Below are 23,034 nucleotides of genomic sequence, written 5' to 3'. Positions count from 1 at the left end.
CCGTAGATCTTTGACAACTCTCTTGGTCCTCGGCAGTTGTCTTTCTCTATGACACGTCCATTGTGAGATGATGTGCCCATAATGCCCTCGTGGTGTGCCGTGATTCGCCGTACGTCGTGATGCGCCATAATGGGTCTGTAATGCATTATTGGTAAGTCTCGATTCAATCGTCTCGGCCGGACACAAGACTCTTCCCGAACTGCTCCATTTCCTGTGCTGAAGCTGCCTGTCAAGACCAGCTTCATGTCGTGTCGTAAACCAAGGACACTTCTGTCGAACGCGGCCGAAGCATTGGTGGCCAGAAATGTCCATTGACTCCTCGCGCCTCAAGCAGGCCAGTGGGACTACACATGAACAGAAGAGAACACGTCCTGATATGAGGCTGGTCCGTTTCTGCCACGAATTGAAGTCGAATTACGGCCCGCAGGACTTGTGGCCCAAGCTGCCAGTGGACCGATGGCGCCACAGTGGCTGTAATCTGCTGCAGGTAACCTTCCGTGCCTGTGCCAGATCAGGCCCCACAGGCAATTGCGAAAGGTCGGGTATGTGTCTTGGAAAAAAAAAAAAAAAAAAAAAAAAAAAAAAAAAAAAAAAAAAAAAAAAGCAATCGGGAAGGATCGTCCACTAGCGCGCACAGCTAAGAGGCGTGGGGCAATAGCATACTGCTGCAACCGGATGTGGCTGGCTTAAACAGGAACACTTTGAAATGGCAAACACAGCTGGGGGCGCCGCATTTTTGAGTTTAGGGACCCTTGCCGGCTACAAGACCCCGCAGTCAACGCTCCTCTGTGGATCACAAATGTTGTATGAAACTGCTCCACCTCGAAAGCCTGCGGCTTGTACCTGTCTGTAAAGGCAGGGCGTCTTTGGAACGCGTCTTTTCGTCGATGAGCATTTGTTGGCCGACCCGACGGTCAAGTCCAGGAGCCAAATCATGCAGGACCGTCGGCCACGTGGTAGACCACCGCAGGCATTGACCTGGCAAGATAGGGAAGCAATCCGCAGCTTGCGGGTGAAAATGGAGACGCTTGAATATGCTCTACAGAGAGCCGGTCAGATGATTCAAGCGGCGTCGGACATTAGATCTGCAGTCTGCCAAAGCCCCGTTACCACAATGGCTAGGCGGTCAGTGGTCTGTCTCACGACGACGGACCGGGACTTGGAAATTAAGGATGACAGATCAGGTATCAAGGGACACCATTTGCTGCGATATATTCAACCCGGGCTGACCTTGGATAGGAACAGAATGTCTTGCTGAACGACCGGTAGTCCCGATTGACATGTCATTGCACATGACGACAACTTACATTCAGCATGCTCTCATTGAACGCTTCGTTGATTCATACGGCACGCCGTCGGGACCAGAGGCTACGTCGGAATACTGGATCCATGACGGTCGGCCTTGGTGTCTATGGCGCTTGGGCGCAGAGATATGCTCCTTCTCCCCACTCCTCCACACTGCATATCTCTCCGTATCGACAGCATACTCTGGACTGTCGCTGAATGATGACCAGCTCATTTGCGCCGGAGCTCGTTCCTACCCGTCCGTACTTGCACGGTTGCAGGAAGCATTGAACCATGTGGAAAAAAGCAAGTCTGACGCCGTCTTACTTACGGTAGGACTTTGCATGATATATGAGGTATGTCGGACCATTCTACCGGACGTAGTCGCCCGCTAAGCCTGTCCTAGGGCCGGCTATCCCGCGACGCAAAATCTGGATACTCAGTCCACATCAACGGACTGCTAAGACTGCTCGAACATAGGGGGGTAGCCCGACATAAAACTGGGCTTTCGCACTTTCTGTTTATTGACACCCGGCTGTATTGTGTATGTATTTTCTTTGTCTGATGAGTACATACCGCTAACATGATACAGACGTGGGGTGCAATCCTGGCCAGACGGCCCTCCTTTCTCGCCTCTCAGCCCTGGAAAACTATACCTTGGTCTTCTGGAAGCACCGAGAAAGACTTTACCCAACATTTATTCGACGAAATGCTAGAAATTCCGAGGTTACTCTCGTATTATGATCAGTTCAAAAATAATGGTAATCCCCATGAGAGGGAATATCTGCACAAAAAAATAGCGAAATTGGCGACTGACATCAACTCAAGGCTCTGCCAGTGGAAGCAGGATTGGATAGACCGCATACCCCAGCGACGACCTTGGGAGGTGATGTTCACACATCTAAGTCATGGCTTTCCCATCTTCAAATATACGGACCCAAATAACCCCACCAACCTCATAGAACCGCCTTCATTGTTCTATCCGAACTGCGCTGTCTTCTCCGCAGTCTGCAATCACTACGCTGCCATCTTGGTTGTCCTCGAAGTCATACGCCTTCTTGATGGGCAACCAAGGGATCAAAACCAACTTGCCGTGGCCCATGAGATATGTCGATCTTGCAATTACTTTATGCTACACCTGCCGTACAGTATGATGGGGCGGGTGGTGATCGCCGTGACGGCCGCCTACGATATATTGCCGCCAGGTGGCATTGAACGCAGGTACCTGGAAGAACTCTACCCTTGTTGCGTCGGCGGAACCTGGCGTGTGTTTGAAAACTTCGTTGGGGAGTTTTCGGTATTCAGAGACGGTTGGTAGTAGAAACGTACAGGGCACCTTGCCGTTCGCTCGTGCGCCACCTCGGCTTGATTCGACATTGAGGCTATATCCGAAGTTCTTAGGGTTCGAAGAGATCGATGGTGTCCTCTCGGGAACGTAACCGGCCACATCATGGGCGGTATACAGCAGGTCATGCAAGACGATGTATGCAGGCCATGCAAGGCGCCTCCGCTGTCAATGGCGTGGTGCGCAACATGCGGCGCCTGCTCCCGGGCCGAGCCGACAGGAACGTCCTGGAAGACGTGACGCGCTTCTTCGGCGAGGTCGATACGTTCAAGACGAACGTCGAGGAACCGCTAGGGAGCAGGAGCTGGCCGGCGTGGCTATACAAGGCGAAACGAAACAGAAGGAAACCCCCTAGATCGTCCCCTCTCTCTAGGTTTCCAGCCAGACCAGCTCGTCTTTTCCACAGACGTGCCTAGGCCAGAGAGAAAGAAGATGATATCCGTTGTGGATATGCTGAGCCAGATGATGGTGGCCATGGCCGGCTTCTGGTTCGTCGATCACCAGTGCGTCTGGTTCGAGCTCGGCAACACCTCGGCCAATCTCGAGCGCGTACGCATCTGCATCGCCATATTCTCTATCACCGTGCGATTGGCCCAATCCGCCGTGAGGCGCCGGCGCACCATCCGGGGCCGCGATCGGGCCGCCGCCAAGACGGGACCTCTGACCCACAGATGACGCCGGCGAGCAACGACGTTCGTGGCGCCAATGTACTGTGCTGTTAGTAGTGTGGAAGCCACATAATGGCTGTATTCAGTACCAAAATAGGTGATGTCGAAGAAATACATAAAAGTCGAAGAATGGATCTATCCGAGTTACTCAAATGAAGAAAGAAATCGTCTGCTGTTCATACTGTGATCAAAATATCACCCAAGATGCAGATAGAATGCATGTACGTGGAATATTACCATGTGAAGTCAGATTAAGCTCAAGCGGTTCTATGTCAAAACGGATCTATGGGACTGAACTGTCTGTCCCGTGGCTGGAATCGGCTGCGGGGCATGTCCTGGGTCTTAGAAGTGTGTCTCGGGACCAAACGATACGCAGTGGGTTAGAGGCAAGCATCGCCCTCTAAAAGCTTCACACGAATGGCATACTTCCGACATCCTCCTTTTCCACAAGAAACAAGCTCTGCTGGGATATGTATGACCGAAATTCGGGGGGAATACGATTAACTCCATGCTCTGATTATGTCGGATCTTGTAGTTCGCCTGTTGACGAGACATCATCCTCTGCGTTCTTTTTTGGGCGGCCAGATTTTGTTGGCCAACATGACTCGATGTGTTCGTGAAATTCCTCTTTAGATGCACTTCCATAGCCGCAGTGACATTGATACTGCCTATCCACCCTTGGCCGTGTACAGTTTTTGAGGTGGCGACGGAAATTGTCTTTCCGCACAGTTTCATATCCACATGAACAGCCGTATTGCGGCCGGCCAAAGCTATGCATTGAGCTGAGATGTCTACTTAGATTTTTGCTCTTCGTGAATGATTTGTCGCAGCTGCGGCAAGGATAGCGCATCGCCTCCTTCCTGTGAGATTTGGCATCTCTTGCGGCAATGCCCGACACAGAGGAAGCTGAGTACGAGGTGGTTTCGTTAATTACCGGGGAAGGTAAGCCAGGCTCGTACGCGTTGTAGACATTTCATTGATGATTTCCCTGGTATACATCCCCATCTGATACGCCTTGAGCGCCAAAGTCAGGTACAAGCCCCAAGGAACCACACTTCGGCGTCGTGCAGCAACCGTTACAGACATCTCTTAGCTTAGTCTTTAGGTGGGTGATGAGTCTAGGCAGTAACTGCGATATGTGATACGGCTGTTCGCCTGGTGCAGCTGCATGGGCATTGGTATCAAGTTGTAGGATATGCTTAGGGTGGAACCCCTCGACTGCGTTGATTACTTCGAAAACTTCGACGACCATTGGGTTGACAAACTCTGGTAGAAGTTAGCATGAATACCCCAGCACTAGAAAGAGATCGCCTTGTACTAGGTGAGGAGATGTGCGTGTCATTGGGAAATAGGACTTTCCAAAGGGTTTCCCAAGAATCAACCTTGAGGCCACTCTTGCGTTCGGTGAGTAACATGTCAGCCTCATCGGTGATGCCGTCTTCAGGATCTTCTGAGAACTGACAGTCCACGATGCTGCATATTTGGTCTGGTGGTGCTCGCATGTGTTTGACAAGCTCATTTTGGTTTTCGAAGGCCTTAGCACACCGTAAACACTTAAATGGGAGTTGTTGACGTCTATGATAGACCCTTATATGGCGCCTATTCATGATCATTAGAATCAGCCACGCGAACCCCCCTTGTCTCTTTTCTGTGTGTGTTCTTTTTTTCTCTGTTTGGGTTTTCGAGTTCAGGATGCTCCCACATACTTGAGGGTTGCTAGATCAATAAACCCACTTGAGGCGCAATTTTGATACTGTCGAATATTAAATCTTGCCGGATTACGTCTGCGAAACGGACAAGAAAGTCTCTTGTTCTCTGGCTCGGGTCTTGCCGAATCCCTACTGCACATAGTGGTCGAATTATTACCAAAGCCGGTACTCACGCCTTTTGAATCATGGTGTGCACTGAGATAGGGTGTTAGCGAGTCAATAGCACGGTATGTCCAGGTTGGGCAGAACATCAAAATACCTTATTATATCGTAGGCTGCGGCCTCCAGGATGAGAGTGGGTCTTGATTGTCGCCGGCCACATCGACCATCCATTTCCCGTGATAGCTTGTCTCTTGTGTGTTGCGTTGACCGTACACATGAAATTATGCCGGACTCTTGCTCGAGGCAATGTTCAGAACTCTAAGGTGAAATGTTCAGCGCCCATCAAAGCCTTTTACTCGCACACGATTGCAAATAGGAAAATCAACCTGCGCCTATGTTTTTCCAAACGGAAGGGCCTATGGAAGATTCAGCGTCACGTCCTTGGGGCAGTGTTAGTCCACCAACTGCTACTGGCATGAGAACGGCGCCAACATGGGTTTTCCATTACGAGCCACCACCAGTCCAACCGGCAGGGCCGGCCAGTACACCGTGCTTGGCAAGCGTGACGCCTGGTCCGTGGCGGTTACCGAAAGGTGACTCGGCTTGAGGGGGCGTATTATTGTCCTCTGCCATCGGCGTTGAACGTCCCGGCGCTCGCTCCTGGATTCCGGTATAGTGAATGCTGATGGCTTTAAAGTCTTGAGACACCTGCTGCAAGGACCCCTCACTAAAATGACCACCAGCTTGCTTTAGCCTCAGACCAATACCTCGGTTTTTGCCATTAAATCGCTTGCCATCCGTAGACACCATAAGCTGGATACTGTCGTCGCCTTCTGCATTGTTTTCTATGTTGCTGACCTGCGACTCTAAGACCGCGTCGACATCCGAGCAAAAGTTCAGGCATTGCTGTAATGTCTTCTCTTCAGCTTGAAGCTTGTTAAGCGAGGCCTGGTCTTGCGCAGACATAGAGGCTGCCGAGCCAGTACCCAAACTTTCGGTTATCTTCTTTCGGTGCTTTTCGAGTTGATCGAGCGTGAAACGCATGTGATGCATACAACCATCAAGTCCCTCCCCAAGTAGCATTCCAGAGGTTGAATCAGAGCTTGCCAAGTTGGGAAGCCCGCTTTTGCCTCCAAAGAAATCGACCTGGATTTTCTCGATTGCCTGTGAGAGCGTGGCACAGAATTCGAGACCCTTTTCCGTACTGCGCTGTTCTTCTTCCATGCGTTGCTGGGTGACCTTGTCCAGGCCAGGACCGGCAGAGCTGCGTTGAGCCAGGGCCTCAAGCTTTTGCTGGATTGCTTCCAGGTGAGATTGTAAATCGACTGTCGTCGTCGCGATCAACTGTCGACAGGAATTTACGGCTTCGGTAGTAGTAGCAGATGCGCAACTTTGAACACTTCGTTAGCTGGCCCAGGGAGACCAACAGATTTGCAAAGCTCAGGGCGACGGTGATCGTGGACTTGTATCCTATCAGCTGCTGCCGAAAGCCTTCAATGCCATCACCGCCGCTGCACCTGAGTTTGGCCCAGTCACGGAAGCTCGTCCGATCGAGAACAGACCGTGAGCAGTACGTAAGTAGCTCGGCTTCGACCTCGTCACAAGACCGCTTGCACTGTTCTAGTGTGAGCCGAAGAGCCGTGATGTCTACATCAAGGCCGAGATCGCTGATCTTAGAGAGTTTCTGTAGCACCAAAACTAGGCCCGCAAGCTCCGTAAGGAGCTCTCGTACCTGGCGGGGTTGGTTCTGGAATTCTTGGATCGTATCGCGGAGTTTGATGCCGGCCTTGAAAGCGAAGCCTGCTAGGGCCAGGACGCCTGAGGCTAGCCCTACCGGTTCTGCCATCTGACCAGGTGCTTGCTGTGCAGACAGGAGGAAGGAAGCTGAAGGATATGTGAGGAGATGCGAGGCAAGGTCAACATATATGCTGCGAGTAATCCACTGTGAAACATACTGTATCGCCGCGTGGCTGTGGCTGGCGATTCGCCGGCCAATATGATTGGTGCTGATCTGCTGCGCCAGTGCAACAGTTAGCGCGCGGCAGCGAACACTGATCAACCGCAGTAGCTTCGGCACCGGATTATGCTCCGCCGTGGCATGACTGGAGGAAAGTACGACCAGATGATTTCCTATGGACCGTGACACCAATGCCGAGACTGAACAAGAGCTCATCCATCATGGCTTGCAGTCTTACGCCGACCGCGGGGTGCACCTGGTATGTTGTGCTTCAGGCCGACACTCGTGGCATCATGGCAGCTGCATATTGATGCCTAACTTTTCCAAGCCCGTATGGGTGCAAGGCCGTGTTCTCAGGCATGTCAAGCAGCCCGCTGCAGCGCTTCTTACATTGCCTTGGCTTTCCAGCATAGGTGGCCACTTAACATTGACTTGCAGAGATAAATATGGTCCTGCGTTATATTCCTCAACTTTTACCTACCAGGCTAGAGCAGTACTATCAATGGCCTGGCAATATTGTTGGTAAGGGTAGATATGTTGCCTCAGACGCGTTAGGACTTAGCTCCGACAGCGGTGGCTGCGCCACGGACCAAAACGCGAGACTCTTCTGACCCCGCTTTCATGCTCATCTTCGATGCACCGCGGCATGTCCAGATTCAACGCGCCCATATCACTCCCTACGCGGCACTGGGACACCTATAAGGGGATTTCGAAGTAAGTCATTAAAAAGCGGGGCACGTGATCCAATATTTGACAACATCCGTTCCTATTACGCTGCCTATATCTCCACGCACGATATACAATCCCATGGAATCTGCGGAGGCACGAATCGCGGAGTTGCTACGCAAGTTAGAGGAATCCGAACAGAGACTCGAAGAGGAGCAGCGCCGACGCGAAGAGGAGCAGCGCCGACGCGAAGAGGAGCAGCGCCGACGCGAAGAAGAGCAGCGCCGACGCGAAGAAGAGCAGCGCCGACGCGAAGAAGCCGAGGAACTGGCCAAGGAGACCAGGCCACAAGCGCTTGAGCAATATCTCGAGGCGTGTCATTCGCTCAGCCTTGCCATTCAGGTGGTAACCGACCGCTCTCTCACCACCCAAGGGGACACGACTAACCCCACCGGCCGAATATATCCTCGACGCATCATACCGTGGGATGATTTCGCGGCAGGCCAGGAGGCTATTTGGGAAAGACTCACCGGCGGTTCATTCTCCTCACAACCCGTGTTTCCGACCAGCAACCAGCTTGCATACGTCAGGTCCTTGATCCATTCCATTAGTAGTGAGCTTGGACTTCGGGACTTTGAACGCGACACCGTCGAAAATGCCGTGCGCAAGCTATTTGGGGAGGCTTTCCGCGATCCACAAATTCGATCTGGCCTGGGCCTACAAGGGGATATATCCTTCGAAAGCCACACAAATCTTGGTGGTGACGTGAACACCATCTCTGAGTCTCTGGGAAATGTGTCTATCAGCGAGCATAACACCGGCGCGAAGTCGGCAGCACCAAAGACAGCTCGCCGCCGAACCCGGGGGAAGGGTAACCGCGCCGACCAGTTCTGTATATACAGGAACGAGGACGGTCAGAATATACCCGCTGTGGCCATCGAGTACAAGCCTCCACACAAACTCACCCAGGAGGAGATAGTGGTCGGCCTCCGATCGGCGATCCAGCCGCAACGTGACGTGATTCACATGACTGGTGACAGCTTTGAGTTTGCGTCGAGGACCCTCGCTGCTGCCGTCGTCACTCAGTTGTTCTCTTACATGATAGGTAAAGGCGTCCAGTACGGGTACGTTTGCACAGGAGAAGTCTTCATTTTCCTCTTCATTCCCGAGGACCCGGCCACTGTCTACTACTTCGTGTCTGTGCCCAACCTTGACGTCCTGGACGACGACCCCACCAGACTTCACCGTACGGCCGTCGCCCAGGTCTTTGCCTTCATCCTCCAGGCCGTCCGTGCAGAGCCACCTCCTGCATCCTGGCACGATGCAGCTGCTGAGCTGGACACATGGGCCATGGAGTTCGACGACGTGCTGAGAGATATCCCGGCGACGGTACGTAAGGAGCGACCCACGTCTGCGTATAAGCCTCAGCGTTGGAAGAATTTTATGCGGTCGCCTATTCGAACGCGCTCGCGCTGCAAGCCGGTGCAGGATGCGTTTCCCAGCCGGAGCGATGATGAAGATGACGGCGATGGACCCGCTTCCCCAACCCCGGATCGATCAAGCCATTCCACCAAGTCTACACCAACAGCGGAAGTGCAAGCCGCAGGCCAGATCAGAGGTCGCAGAGAGCAGGAGGAGAGGCAAACTGGAAAACACAGGATACAAGATCGGCCCTTCTGTTCTCGGCACTGTCTTTCGGGACTAGCCTCAGGTGGACCAATCGACTCGTCATGTCCCAATGCCAAGGATCACAAGCCTGCGCATATAAGCCGCTCCGAGTTTCTCTGCCGGACCCGGGATCAACTGGCCAAGGATCGTGGCCCGGAAGCCGACTGCACTCCTCTTTATCGGGCCGGCGCAACAGGGGCGCTTTTCAAGGTGCGGCTATCATCTCATGGCTATACACTTGTCGCCAAGGCTATGCAACAGCCGGATTTGCCTCGCTTGCAGCATGAAGAAACAGCGTACAACCACATTAAGCCCATGCAGGGAGACGGTGTTCCAATCTTCCTGGGATTAGTCGACCTCGTCCTGCCGTATTACTACGACTGTGGTGTATTCACCCAATTCATGTTTCTCAGCTGGGAGGGGAAACCGTTATCTGAAAGCATTGGGGAGCTCAACAAGCACGATATTGTTCGCAAGGTTACTGGCATTTACACCAGGCTACATCAACTTGGCGTCCTTCACCGTGATGCGGAGTTACGGAACATACTTTACGACTCTCAACACAGGCGTTTCTGCGTCATCGACTTTGAAAGAGCGTTGCTCCCCAGTCGCGAACCGCTGGCATCGATAAGTACAAATGTCCCAGCACGCAAGAGGAAGAGGGGAAAAAAGGATCGTGTTGTAGACCCCTTTGCGCAAGAACTGAGGCGTCTTTGTGAGAAGTTGTCGAGGTGAATCAGGGACTAGTCCTTACAGCTTGCAGATTAGACATTAGCGAGACGCAGCCTGCGCTATTTCGAGGGATGGCTCGGTATTTCATAGACGGACATCGGCCCCCCTGGCGATCAGCTCCAGAAGCCTTGAAGTGCACTGTACTGCTGATATTGCTAGAAGCTTAATCTGTCTTGTTCTCACCAGCTGACCATGACTCGAGCTGACAGGTTACTGTTGAGATAATAGTCGACAAGTTTGGCCTAGACTCAGTATAAAGGGAGACGATGGGCGCCATGCTGAGAAATCGCTTTAACAATCATGAGTTCTTCCGCTTTAAATTCAAAGTAGGACTCCCGTACATACCCTCATCACCCGAATACTTGGCTGTTTATTATAAAGGAAGCTCAAAGATAATATGCTAGATATACCACATATATTTTAGTCAATGCTAGGTCACACCCGGCAGAAGAGCTTGCATGGTGCTTGGCCCTTGGGAGGCAGTGTTTTGCAAGTACGGCTCATCATCGATCTGAAGGGGTTTTGAACATAGACGGTTTCTAGAAATGGCCTGAATTATTCCAAGCGAGCGTACGTCCGCCATATCTAGGGTGGTGTCTTTGACGTAAGTGCTTCGTGAAGGGTTCGCTTATCGCCTCATCGGAGGCAGATGAGATTGTCGTTTTACACCTCCATATTCCCTCGAGTATCTACCAGCTCTATATTCGAAGAGTCCTGAGGTGCTGTATGTATGTTTCCCAGGTTCTGGGATCTCATTCTTCGAATTACCTGGACTATCTGTACCAGTACGAAGGCAACAGGACGTGAGATGTCGAGCAGAGTGGAAGTTGCGCAGAGTATCTATCACGTCAGTCTAGGACAACAGTCTTGTATTATAGTACGTACAAGTAGTCTTTGGATGGTTGCGATCGAAGCTGAGAGCGCATACCAGTTCAAACCTAGTGTCATCACATACAGCACCGGTCGTATATAGATTGCGCGGTGCCCCTGGGTACGCAGCATTCCGATCTGCCACCACTCCTATATCATCCAAACACGAAAGGTTGTGACGGAACTTAGAAGTGATTGGCCAGAGGGTGCCTCGAATGCTTCGAAAATTCGTCCAACACCTAGAATCAACCCAACCAAGAAGAGCAGGAAACTATAGGTGAAGACACAACCTAAAGGACCAATGACGAACGATCTTTGAACAGGACTCCAGGTTCCGATTGCCAGCCAGAACTTACTTTTGATCAGTGGGTCATTTCTGATGGAGATTTTTGGGCTCACCTCTCGAGCCATACTCCACAGGTTAAGAACGCCTAATGCGGCCCCTAGCCAGGCGACTTCCCGTTGGTACCCAAGTACAATAAATGTGACGGACGGTATCAGTCCTAGACTGGAAATCAAAGCGAAAACCGTTTTAAAAAGACGATTATGCTCCGCAATAAACGGCGGTTGCGTCTGTCCAACGTCGGTAATTCGTTTGAAAACCGCGAAGTAGTCTACCAGCAGGAGAGACGCTTGGCAAACAAGTGCCGTCGAGGCAACAACCTTTGGTAGGAGGGTGTTGAGGGATTCCATGAGAATGTAGATTGGTGGGAGTTTTCACAATGAGCGATAATTTGAGACAATCGTGTTGGACTCGGCATGGCTTCGACACTCCTTGCCAACCCTTAAATACGTAAGTGCCCATAGTCAGGAGCATGGTCTTTCCATAGGATAACTGTGTATCCCTGCCCCCTGAAGTAGGGTTTTCCAGAACAACGACCGGGCCTCTCTCCAAGCTCCTGACAAGATGTATGAGGCCGTGTACCGAGCATCCTTCCAAGCCCCTTATGCGGATGGGTAGAAGCGAAGCTATCTGAATCATCATCCGGAGGGGCACTGTCGGCCAGGGATCTGCATGAAGCGCTTAAGAAGCAAAGGCAACAAGCCGGCCGACACGCTGATCAGGCCGTGAATATCAGCGGTTGATTCTATCATGCTCGTCAAGCCCCTTCGTGCGGCCCAGGATGCTTCCCCCCAGCAACCAAGGCAGGCTCGCTCCATGTTCATGCGATGGCATTGGTAATTCTGCCTGACTTGTAACCTCTCCCACGACCTGAAGCACATATATATACTCAAGCTTTCCACTCACTCACTCGTCGTATTCTCGGACACCCGTCACTGGAATTCCATTCTACCAAGATGACTAGCACGAATGATAGATCCTTGTCTCCCATTGAAGCTCTGCCACTCGAACTTATTCAGATGATCTCCCGATATCTATCATTGCCAGATCAATTCTCCATGTACTGTTGCTCCACGCGGCTACAAGATGCTACGTCCCTTGGCCTTTGTGATGGAGGAGACAAATCGGTCCGCCTCGCCATGCGTTGTACCTATGGCGAAAACTTTGCGATCGCATTTCTGGACCGATATAGCAGATCCAATGGTAGTCTGAACATCAAGGATACCAGTCCCTGTTGGGATGTTGCAATTGAGATGAGATGGGTTCGTCGGAAGGGGACAACCCAATTACTGCCGAATCCGTGGCGCTGCTGGGTGCTGGTAGAAGGCGCCGTAGCTTCGACATCTCTGCAGGTTTTCTGTTCAGAATATTGAGAGCGTGGGCGCGTCAAAAGACTCAAACGTGAGAAAGGTCAAATTTACATAGACTTCGCTGCGAGGGCGGTCCATATTCAGCAGCTCACAACTATGACTACTGGTAACTGGTGGATGCCAAAGTAACGGTGGCACAGAGAGTTTCAAAATGGGCTCATGAATGCCTTGTCTTAGAAATTCTCCGGTACTGCACTGCAGGAGCGGCAATCAAAAACTGATTCCACGGGGCTATAATTGCGATATGTAGAGTAGATTCAGCACTATATGTACTGTACCGTCCAGCGTCGTTCTGATCAAAATTGGTCCAGTTTACAGCTTCATATATGCTCATCTAAACCTCCTGCGATACTTTCGGGTCATGTTACTCGGCCACACTTACGGTCCATATCAATCCAGTATAATGGCAAGCAGTATAAGTTCAGGCTTCAACGACAGAATATTATGAAACAATCTGCTAAATTCATCTCACCTTCGTCTGTGAATGCTGTTGCTCATCGCTGACAATGTGGACAACCCTGGAGCATATACCAGCGCTGGCTGTAACCTTCTTTGTCTTTCAAAAACATACAATACACGTTGTCAAGCGTGCTGCCAAGCGACTGCGAAAACCCTCCAGTGCCATCCTGTTCCTCCATATCATCATACCAAACATCGAGATCCTATACTACTGGGTCTCGATCCTCAAAGATGGGCAGCATGCCGTACCCACGTATGTTGATTTCTCCGTGATGGCTTTCCACTCATGGAGGAGCCATTACCTAGTCAAGGAAGGGCACTACGCTGGTCACAAGAACATTGCGCAGCCCGTTTTCCATGCGCAGATGCTGATCCGCCTGGCTATCTCCTTCTGCTCGGTCTTTCTTGGATTCCCCGCTTTGCATGCAGCAACGATCAAGATTAATGCTGCGGCATCCTACCCGAGGATCCTGATTTGGGCGGCGAGTCAGCTCAAGGCTCTGCCTACATACAGAGACGTATACACCGCCGTTATGTTCATTGGGAGCCTCTTGGCCATGCACGACTCGGGCATCGCGTATGGGCCACAAATCTTCATTGGCTGCTGGGTTGGTGTATACCTGCTGGAGTCGTGGGTGGCTCGGAATATAAGCAGGGGGGAGACGATGATTCCAAAGCAGCACCCCTCGCTGTCAGCACATATGAAGGACTGCGTAGCGAAATTTCTCTACCATGTCAATTTCGTCAACCAGGGCGAACTGCAGAAGCGGAGGATACCTAACGACAGTCGATCGAAGGAACAGAATCGCCACTTCTCCTGCAAGATCGAATAATTATTGTTGATCATCATACGGCGGATTGCCATGTCATGGGCGGTGGATCCCGCTTGAGGCTCACCACTCAGGTGGTGTAGTACTAGATGCTGTAGTAGGAGGGCAAGCGCGAATAGCAAACGTGAGGGTGGGAGACAGGACCATTTGGCCACTTCATACGTGACAATAAAGAGTGATTAAAGAATAACAAGTGTCTTTCAGTCTCGACTTCATTCGGTTATGAAGCTATTGATAGCGACCGCCATCTAGTAACTGTTATGCAGAAGACCAAGTTAATGCCTGCTCAGTATACATGCCGCTCCTGTTCATTGTTTCTGACCATTTCTTGAAGTCCATAGGATATGGCATGATCGCCGACCCTGCAAAATGCATACCGCCTAGTGGCGCACTCTGAGCAGACAACCTAGTATCACATGTCAGTGGAACGAAAATAATGTTGAATGCCAGGAGACTAACACATTGGCAATTTCGATGCGCAAAAGCCAGAAAACAGCCCATCCGCTGCTGACATGCGCAGCACTGGATCAAGTGTTTCGAGGCCAGTTTCCTGGATAGAGGAGAGGCCTGCTCATAGTTCCGCCCAGCGAGCGGCAGCAGTTCCATACGGGCGATAGCCTCATGCCGAGCTTCTAGGCTTCTATGAACGTCGTGAAAGATGTGGCGGATCAGGTTAACCAGAGTGCGCCGAGATTGCCCCAGGGTCCGGCCATAGTTTAACATGATGTCTTGACAGTGGTTGACGTTGCCAGGCTCATGGACTTGGCTCGGACGATGCACCTGCACCGAGTCGAGCTGGCAAAGAAAATAGTTACGGGCCGCTGCTGCCATATATGTGACGTTGTTACTGTTATTATCCATCCTGATTTCTGGTCTAGGTCGATCGAATGGAGTACAGTGTCCCATATCTATGGCGTTTGGGGACATATGTGCGTGTATAGGCTGTTCTTAAAGAGGCTCACCGCGAAAAGAAAAGGGGAGAGATTGCGCTGCAGCATACATACTGTACTGCACCACTGAAATCTTCAGTTCTTGTCGAGGTGTAGAACAAGCGGCATGGCAAGGCCAGATACTGTGCACGTCCGTTCTCCGGCACTAACTTGAGTGTATCTTGCCACCTTCATTCAAATCGTGTTGGTCGGTCACAAAACGGTTCCCGAAGCGCCCCTATTTCCCGTTTGCAGCCTGTCTGTCAAGAACAGCTCCACGTCGTGTCACAAGCCGCCCAAGGACACTTCTGTAAACTAACGCGGCCGAAGCATTCGTGGCTAGAATTGTCTATGGCGCCTCGCGTCAAGCTGGCCGGTGGATCTGCACATGAACAAGAAGGGACGCGTCCTGAACTGAGGTCGGTCCGTCCGGAGAGTGGCAAATAGGAGTTTCGCATCAGATGTCGACTTCCTGCCACGACCGGAAGTCGAAGTACAGCCCGCAGGACTTGTGGCCCAAGCTACCAGTGGACGAATGGCGTCCCAGTGGCTGGAATCTGCTGCAGGCAACCTTGCGTACCTACGCCAGATCATGTCCCCCTCACAGGCAATTGCAGCCCCATAGATTTCTACAGTACCACTTTCTTATGCCAGCCTTACTTCAGATCCCCGCGTGGCAGGAACTCGATATCCAGCCGGCGCTTCTTCTGGTTGCTCGTCAAATGAACTTTCGCCATTTCCAGACACGTGAGGACTGATCTGTCTTGGGGTCAGGCTCCTACTGAGGAAGTACACAAGAAGTTCCAAGCCCGAGTCAGAGGAGCGTGCGCGATGACGACTTGGAAATGGGCTACCCCAGGCCCAGCAAGCAGGAGCCTTGCAACCCTGACTCATGCAACTTGGCCAACCATGCTCTACGGCTGGATCACCGCAGATATGGGCGCATAGAGGGTAGTATCTCTTCAAACATGTTCTCCCTGCCGCAAAACATGGAATCAGAGACGGCTTTGCAATTTGGACCATGTCAGGCTTGTGGCTGTGACATGGGACCGTTGCTGCAGCTGACTGAAAGACTTTCGCACTTTTATCTTCCCGGAAATATACCATGGGAAGCTTATATGGGCAAGGCTGCGGTACTGACTGCCGATCAGAACTCTGCAGCGGTGCGTAAGATACGTCAGTGGGCACTACGAGACTACGGGATAAGCTTGATGTTCCCGTCATATGGGGCACTAGACAAGGACATGTGGGAAGCTGCGATCTCGTCTAAAGGGACAGCTCGTCTGGGCGGTGGGTCCATGCTGATCACACTGTCTTGCAGCCCCTCAGTTTGGACAAGTCCTCCCTCTCTCTCGTTCTCTACTGTGGTTTGGATCCTGTCCTCCCACGGGGCAAGAACGTGTGATCTGATTGTTCCAATTCTGTCTGGCGACACTCTGGCATATCTGCGCGATCTTCTGCGGCAGCAATATGAACCGGCTGAAGGGGCGAGTATGCAGCCGGTGCAGGGGATGCGTCTTCAGCAGCGCGTGCATTGCGATCCATGATTTAAGCGCTCTCTTCCTGAATCTGTCGTGGATCGACAATATGCTCCCCGCTACTTCAAAAGCCCATGAATAACACGCTACTATTTACGTGCTAGCGCAAGATTCTAGACTTACCATTCTTTCTCCACTCCCCAGTGGACTGAAAATACAGCCTATCAGACGATTCATCGCCTAGAAAACACTCCATATCATCGACGGGAGGGGCGGAAAGTCCGTCGATCTCCATGATTTGTGATAGGATTTGGCATTTATTAAGCCCTCTGAATATACATGTCTTTTTTACCCATATTGGGAGACACAGGCATTCCAGAGTTGTTCCTCCCCAGATATTGTCAGTGGTTAACTCATATGGCGCCGTACCGGGTGAGGCATCGCCGAAAGGTCACAAACGCTTTTACTGTCAGCGGGGCCAGCTGTGGGACCCGGTTGCAGAGTTGCGAAATGATCGGCAAATAATTGTGAGTAACTTTGAATTTTGACAATACTGCTAGTAGGTGTGCACGAAGCAAACAGTTCAAGAATGAGGAGGAGGAATGAAGGGAGGTGTAGCTTGTCCATTGGCAAGAACAAGAGGCTCGCTGCCATCTAGATTCTTTTCACGTTGACTCGCCTAGACGTAGCCTTGCGCAGCTAGTGTTCATATGTGCTTGCAGGTAACTCTATCGCCCGATGCCAACCTGGGTGTATGGTCCAAGTACATTCAAATCCCGGGGACTAGCACCGGAGTCCGGACGACCACATTATTTCAGCTTCAAACCTCGGCTTCAGATTTGAGCAAGAATCGAAAAGCTCATGCCTCAGTCAATCCAATTGCAGAGTTCAGATTGTGCTGGGGCATGCATGGAATGGCCACTTGCCAACCGCTTAAAGGGCTAGTGACAGTTCAAACTTCTGGCGTTGCGGCCGTTCTTATAATTGTGTAGCTTTCGTACAATGACGGATACAGCGTAGGAGGCCATCCCGTGACTTGCGACAAAGTTTTGATTGTCCTTAGAGTCCGTAGGCAATGGTATGATCGTAACTTCTGCAGAATACTTTTCTCTGCGGGATCGCACAATCAGGGCAGACGACCTATCAGTCTTGTGTGAGTCTGTCTTTGTTTCAGAACGGGACCTTGATCACATACGCATTTGCAATGCAGACATATGGATGCAACGTTCGCGTCCACCTCCACCAGTCGACAACAAACCGGACTCCAAAGGAGCTGAGCTGTTAGCTCAACGGTGGGACTGAACACGTAATTTTAAACATTCGTCATTCCGGGGAAACGTCCCACCTGCTTAGCACCCCTAGCGACGGGCAGCTGCTAGTTTGGTAGGGGCGTTTTCACTGCCCACCCATGAGTACTAGTGCATGGCTTTGAGTTCAGGCTAAGGCTGGTTAACGGAACAAGTAGGCTAGATTCAGGTGACACTGGTAACTAAACAGTGGGGCAGTCGTTGATCTCTACCTCCAGACACAGCTTAGAATCAAGCCATATCGAGAAGGTTTCGGTACCTGTCAACTTGGTCACGTGTCATTGTCTGTATGCATGACCCGGGCATGAATGAAGGGGGATGTCCGGGGCCAGAGGACCATACCAACCTTTGCAACCTGTAGCCAAGCTGCCAAGTGTCCCAGTCAAGCCGACGCTTGGCTATGATTTGCGCTGGACCCGCGCGATAGCCGCAAGGAATAGATCCACACCGCCGATCGCAGCCGTTATGGAAAGATGACAAGGGTGTTACCGAACGTTCGGTTTGGTACACTTGGAGGAAAGCGCCGTTTAGCGACCAAGGCATGCAAGTCGATTGTGGCGTTCCATAGGTAATCACTACCGTATCTAGGTTCCGCATCTCATGAACCGTATTTGATTTATACTAGATTTCGGAATATTAAGCCCGGACTTGATTAGGGCTTATATTTATTGCTTGATAACTGCTCCTTGTTTCCAACTGTTGGACTTCGAGTCTGTACTACACAGACCTGGTGAAGACCCAGTTCGTAGCAGTCATGTGCCTTCAGCGATCAAGGTCTAGCCAAGTGCGCCGTCTACTCAAGTGGCAAGGGCTTGAGTGGAGCAGACTGGGGCAACGGTTTGAGACTATCTAAATGCCAAGAAATGCGGGATCGGTGTTCTGTAGTCCCCCAAAAATGCCTCAACCAGACTCGCAAGCGAAGAATAGCTACAGTTTGATAAAGTGTCGTTTCGGCTGCCAAACTCCGTCAAAGATTGGTTAGACTGATGTCAACAGGGATCAAGCCATGTCATATGCGCTTTCTTCTGCGTTACTCTTCCGATCGCACTCATCAACACGCTTCGTTGTGTACAACGCAGTCGAGAATTTTGCACTCCTGCTGTCTGTGATGGATGCGCTGTTCAGTCAATAATTGTCTCAAATTATGACTGAGTCATTAGGCGCATGGCTAGCGCGGCTGTGGCGTGTCAGCCTAGCAGCGCGGTTGCGAGCAACGGCATCTCAGATCCATTGAAGAAGGACCATCTGGGGCACCTACAAGACTTTCACCCAGAGCAGATCTGACTCGGCCCTGGCTTATGGAATTGCGTGAGAATAAATGTCGGAAGCCACACTAACAGAAACCAGGAATGGAGGCGAAGTCCGAACTTCGTTCGCTACGCAGTCTGACCTGGCAAACGGCGCTGGCATGTGAGACCACAGCACGTGCTTCGGGCGTGGGTATGACCCTGTCGGCGCTTGGAATGCTAGCGCGCTAGGCTGACCGTTGGGAGTATGAGGGCATTCGCAGCAACTCGCCAAACCTCTGAACTGCGTAAGTCGCACAATATTGCAGGGCATAACGCACAAGCTAGGGGCCTGGAAGCCAACCGATCAGGCAGCATGCATAACTAGGTTTGTACTCAAAATTAAAAACTATGAACCGCAGCTCTATGCCTTGTAGTTCGACTTGGCAAAGCATCGGGGAGGCTGCCTAGCCGTGCAAACGAACTAAGCCCTCGGCCCGGAGGACTAAAACGGCCAACAGGGCAGCAAGTTGGCCGATATTGTTGTGAGCGTTTCATCGAATCTTCTCACTTTTAGAATCTCTTCGTCAGTGTCCACTTGCCGGTCAAAAGCCAGCCAGACTTGAGTCATTCTGTACATATCACGTTGGGAGGTCACAAGTGATCGAGACTCTTTCCAAGTCGACAATTCCTGCGATTCCCATTGCCCATGGATTTGGTATGCAATCACCAGAGGTGATGACCGACCCCCTGTACCTGCATATACTTTGCCAGATATCCTTGCTCATTCTACCATCGCGTATTGAGCCAACATGTCCGGAGACCGGCTGTCATTCCATATGTTTCAAACCTCGTCTGCGAACCCAACATTGACAAACAAGCACGATGCTACGCAGTCTGCAACCGTCAAGGCGCCGGCACACAGACATCCCTAAGTTAGTCAAGCGTGTGATGATCACGTCCAAGCAAGGCTCATTTAGGTAACCAGGACACTGAAGTACGGCAGAATTACCTCCTCCAGCGCCAACTTACTACGAAAGGGTGCGCTTGCACGTCAACCGATATAACAGGGGTTGTCGGAGTGAAGATACCCGAGCTGCTTCAGCTTCCGCAGGGTCGGCATGCCGTAATCATACCCCATAGCTTAGCCGTCTGCGGTATATCTATCTGTCGAACCCGGGATGGTGCGAGTCCGGGGTGTTACGAAAATCATCGTTGAAAAACGTGCCTGACTAGCCTTCGGCGTCCTTCGGTTCTTCCAGTACTACTTGTCGTGGGCTCTCATCGTAATGGGAAAGACACGAGTTCCAAGATCTTGCCAGCCATGTCGTCTGAGAAAGTACGAAACCTTTCAATACTACTGGTGAAGTCGTAGTTGACCGGTTGACATAGAACAAGATGTGACAAGAACGCGCCGTGCACCGAGTGCTTGAAGCGTGGCTACGAATGTGCGTACGTAGGTGGGCTACAGCTCGAGTCTGGTTTGAGCACATGGGGTGCTCCTGGCTTAAACATCGACGAGGTGGGAAACGCAAGCGACATGGAGAGCACGACAGGTGCTGGAAACCCAGCGTCCGACGCCTCGACAGCAGCACACGCGGCAGCCATGCCAAGCCAGACTTCTCATCTACACGCATCATTCTACTCTGACTCCTTGAAACAACTATCAAGGAGTGGTGGGAGCGAAGATTTGGTCGAGCTTCTCTTGTTACGCTTTGTCAGGTCTGGAGATTTTATCGCAGGTATAGTCTTAATGCATGCTTACAGTGTACTCGAAGCTTAGTAGGCAACAGGCATGCTTCATGAAGGTGTTCTTGTGAGGAAGGTATGAACAGGCTCGAGTCATGCTACTCACTGCAGAACAGTTGCTGATATTCTAAAGTGGTTAGCACTCAGAGACCAACCCTACCAGGCAACATTCGAATCTATGGCCCTCATCTATGGTTGCATAACGTTGGCCCTGATCCACTGCGACTTCCTCCAACAGACAGGACCGGGAGGTGTCGAACCGAGCAGAGACAACATTCAGAGCTTCCTGAATTATTGCCGAGAATGCCTACACCACTCCATTTCGGACACCCCTGGCGATGATAAGGTGGAAGCAAAGATCTTGTACTGTGCGGCAATACTCTACTACGAGCATAACCTAGGCCGAGCATTCGCCGCACTTGGCGAGGCTTCAGCTCTAGCCGAAGCCTCAGGCTACCGAGATAGCCCATATTCCAAGACACATGCTGGTCAAATGCGAGCAAGAGCCTGTGGCGTCCTGGACGTCTTGTATTATTATGCAGCTTTCTATCTCGGTAGAAGGCAGACCCCGTCTCTGCATTCGTTCCAAGGATCCACGGCTATTCTCAACATTCCCAACAGTCACTCCACCGAGTCAACGCTGTCGCTCTCTTCCCCGCAGCCACTTGAGCAATGGACGCCAGCGCTTCCAATCATTTTCCTCTGCCGATTGGCCAGAATATCTTCTACTGTTGGGCTAGAGATCTTCAAGGGTGCATCCGTAACACGGCAACTTCTCATGGACTTTGAAGCCCAGATCGAGGATGTGTACCAGAAGATTCCGGAGACGATCGTCGGCGATCAACTCAAAGCCACGTCCCTATCTATGATGGCGCGCATAGTATACTCTGGCGCGATACTGGTCCTGTACCGGAGGTCAATGTTTCCTCCCTACATCGGAAGACCAGGACAAGAGTGGAACCATTTCAGACGCAGATGCATCTTAGCCGCCGTCGACATCGTACATATCCAAGGCGAATTTGTGGAGAACGTGCAAAGCGAAAATCGATGGGATCTGAGCCCGCTTGTGTCATATGATTTTCTTTTGGCTACGACGGTGCTCTGCTTGGAGTTTTCGTTTCTACTCAGCAGTCCCAGCATCGTCGAAGATGGTGATTGGGCTAGACTTGTGATAATAGAGCCGGCAGTCCTCGAAGAGCGGCTTAGGACCTGTCAAGCATTTTGGGATCTTCGGGATCCGAGCAAGATACCGACGGCAGCCACTCGGGTTCTTACATGGGTGAACGAACTTCTGATGAAGTATGGATATACAGAACTTGGCCTTCCCTATATCACGCCGGGAAATACCGATATTTTTTCGATGGACGCATTGTGGTCGATTGAAAGCGCACGGATGGACCCCAACGAGTTTTCTACCGTATCTTCGGACAGCCAGGATTTTCCCGATGTTTTCAGGCCTTGGGCATGTTAGAAAAACTCAAGTGTGCCTACTCGTAGTACTTTCGTGATAGAAGAGGGAGAATTCATCACATCACAGAGCTCACTAGGCTATTAAAAGTGTGAAGTGGCGAGTCGGACATGTTATGTACAGCACGTGGCATCCATTCCCAAAATACCTGCTGAAGTGAGTGCACTAGCTCCCCTATCACGCCTGCAATCAGCTGCGGGGCAAACCCTGGGTTCTGGGACCAAACCATCCCTTGGCTAGCATCTGCGGGGCAACTCCAGACACAAACCCGAACGTGGACGGTGGGATGTCCCTTCCGCGCGCCAACGACCTGAAGGCTTGTAAGTTTTCGCGACGAAACGGCATGCTTCGGAGATTATTCTGGACGGACAAGGCCTCGATGTTGCTTTCCGAGACGCAGCCGGATTCCAGTGCAGGACATCCAGACAGCGCTTCTTGTGCTCACTACTCCACTGAACTTGCGCCACCCCAAACAGCTCCAAGCCATTTCTTGCGTGCGGCCACTTCCTGGTCGCCGTGCCATGGTCCGTTTCTTCTGAGGTGCGTCACGTTGTAGGCGCGCAATACGGACTTTCAAGGCTGATTCGGTGCATCTGGGCAGGGCATGCCATCCACCCACCCAAACCAACCCAATCCCACCCACATCCACAAACAGACCTAATACACCCACCCACGAACGCCTTCTGATTACATAACCAACTAGCCACCCACCCACTTAATATCATGGTGGGTGGCTGACGGTGGGTTAGTGGTTTTACATGTGTAGGTGAATAGCCTAGAGAGTCCCGCGTTGATCATTGCCCTTTGTCGTGGAGACTTACGTCCGTGCCACCCTGGCCAAGTTTACGGCTAAGGATAACGCGTAACGCGGCGT

The 23,034-nt window shown here is 51.5% G+C and overlaps 5 protein-coding genes across 5 annotated transcripts; 4 read left to right on the top strand and 1 right to left on the bottom strand.

Moving 5' to 3' along the window:
- Positions 1–706: 706 nt before the first annotated feature.
- On the top strand, positions 707–3,304 carry JN550_007918 (uncharacterized protein; the record flags this gene model as incomplete). The annotated part of the gene is made up of 8 exons (XM_049319821.1): positions 707–804; positions 856–1,184; positions 1,240–1,640; positions 1,691–1,828; positions 1,877–2,010; positions 2,113–2,594; positions 2,750–2,942; positions 3,046–3,304. The coding sequence occupies 8 exons, from the start codon at positions 707–709 to the stop codon at positions 3,302–3,304; spliced, it is 2,034 nt and encodes a 677-aa protein (XP_049169985.1).
- A 2,308-nt stretch (positions 3,305–5,612) lies between these two features.
- JN550_007917 (uncharacterized protein) lies at positions 5,613–7,288 on the bottom strand (the record flags this gene model as incomplete). Its single annotated transcript, XM_049319820.1, has 3 exons — positions 5,613–6,409; positions 6,471–7,122; positions 7,247–7,288. The coding sequence occupies 3 exons, from the start codon at positions 7,286–7,288 to the stop codon at positions 5,613–5,615; spliced, it is 1,491 nt and encodes a 496-aa protein (XP_049169984.1).
- Positions 7,289–7,872: 584 nt separating this feature from the next.
- JN550_007916 (uncharacterized protein) lies at positions 7,873–10,134 on the top strand (the record flags this gene model as incomplete). Its single annotated transcript, XM_049319819.1, has 1 exon — positions 7,873–10,134. The coding sequence occupies one exon, from the start codon at positions 7,873–7,875 to the stop codon at positions 10,132–10,134; it is 2,262 nt and encodes a 753-aa protein (XP_049169983.1).
- Positions 10,135–13,220: 3,086 nt separating this feature from the next.
- On the top strand, positions 13,221–14,006 carry JN550_007915 (uncharacterized protein; the record flags this gene model as incomplete). The annotated part of the gene is made up of 1 exon (XM_049319818.1): positions 13,221–14,006. The coding sequence occupies one exon, from the start codon at positions 13,221–13,223 to the stop codon at positions 14,004–14,006; it is 786 nt and encodes a 261-aa protein (XP_049169982.1).
- Positions 14,007–20,267: 6,261 nt separating this feature from the next.
- JN550_007914 (uncharacterized protein) lies at positions 20,268–22,163 on the top strand (the record flags this gene model as incomplete). Its single annotated transcript, XM_049319817.1, has 3 exons — positions 20,268–20,282; positions 20,352–20,685; positions 20,833–22,163. 3 exons carry the CDS (start codon positions 20,268–20,270, stop codon positions 22,161–22,163), a joined length of 1,680 nt encoding a protein of 559 aa, XP_049169981.1.
- Positions 22,164–23,034: the final 871 nt, after the last annotated feature.

Source organism: Neoarthrinium moseri (genome assembly GCF_022829205.1).
Source record: "Neoarthrinium moseri strain CBS 164.80 chromosome Unknown scaffold32_Wmoseri_CBS_16480, whole genome shotgun sequence".
In the NCBI taxonomy this organism is placed as follows: Eukaryota; Fungi; Ascomycota; class Sordariomycetes; order Amphisphaeriales; family Apiosporaceae; genus Neoarthrinium; species Neoarthrinium moseri.
The sequence above is the reverse complement of the archived record's forward strand: the minus strand, read 5'-3'. Positions and strand labels throughout refer to the sequence as shown.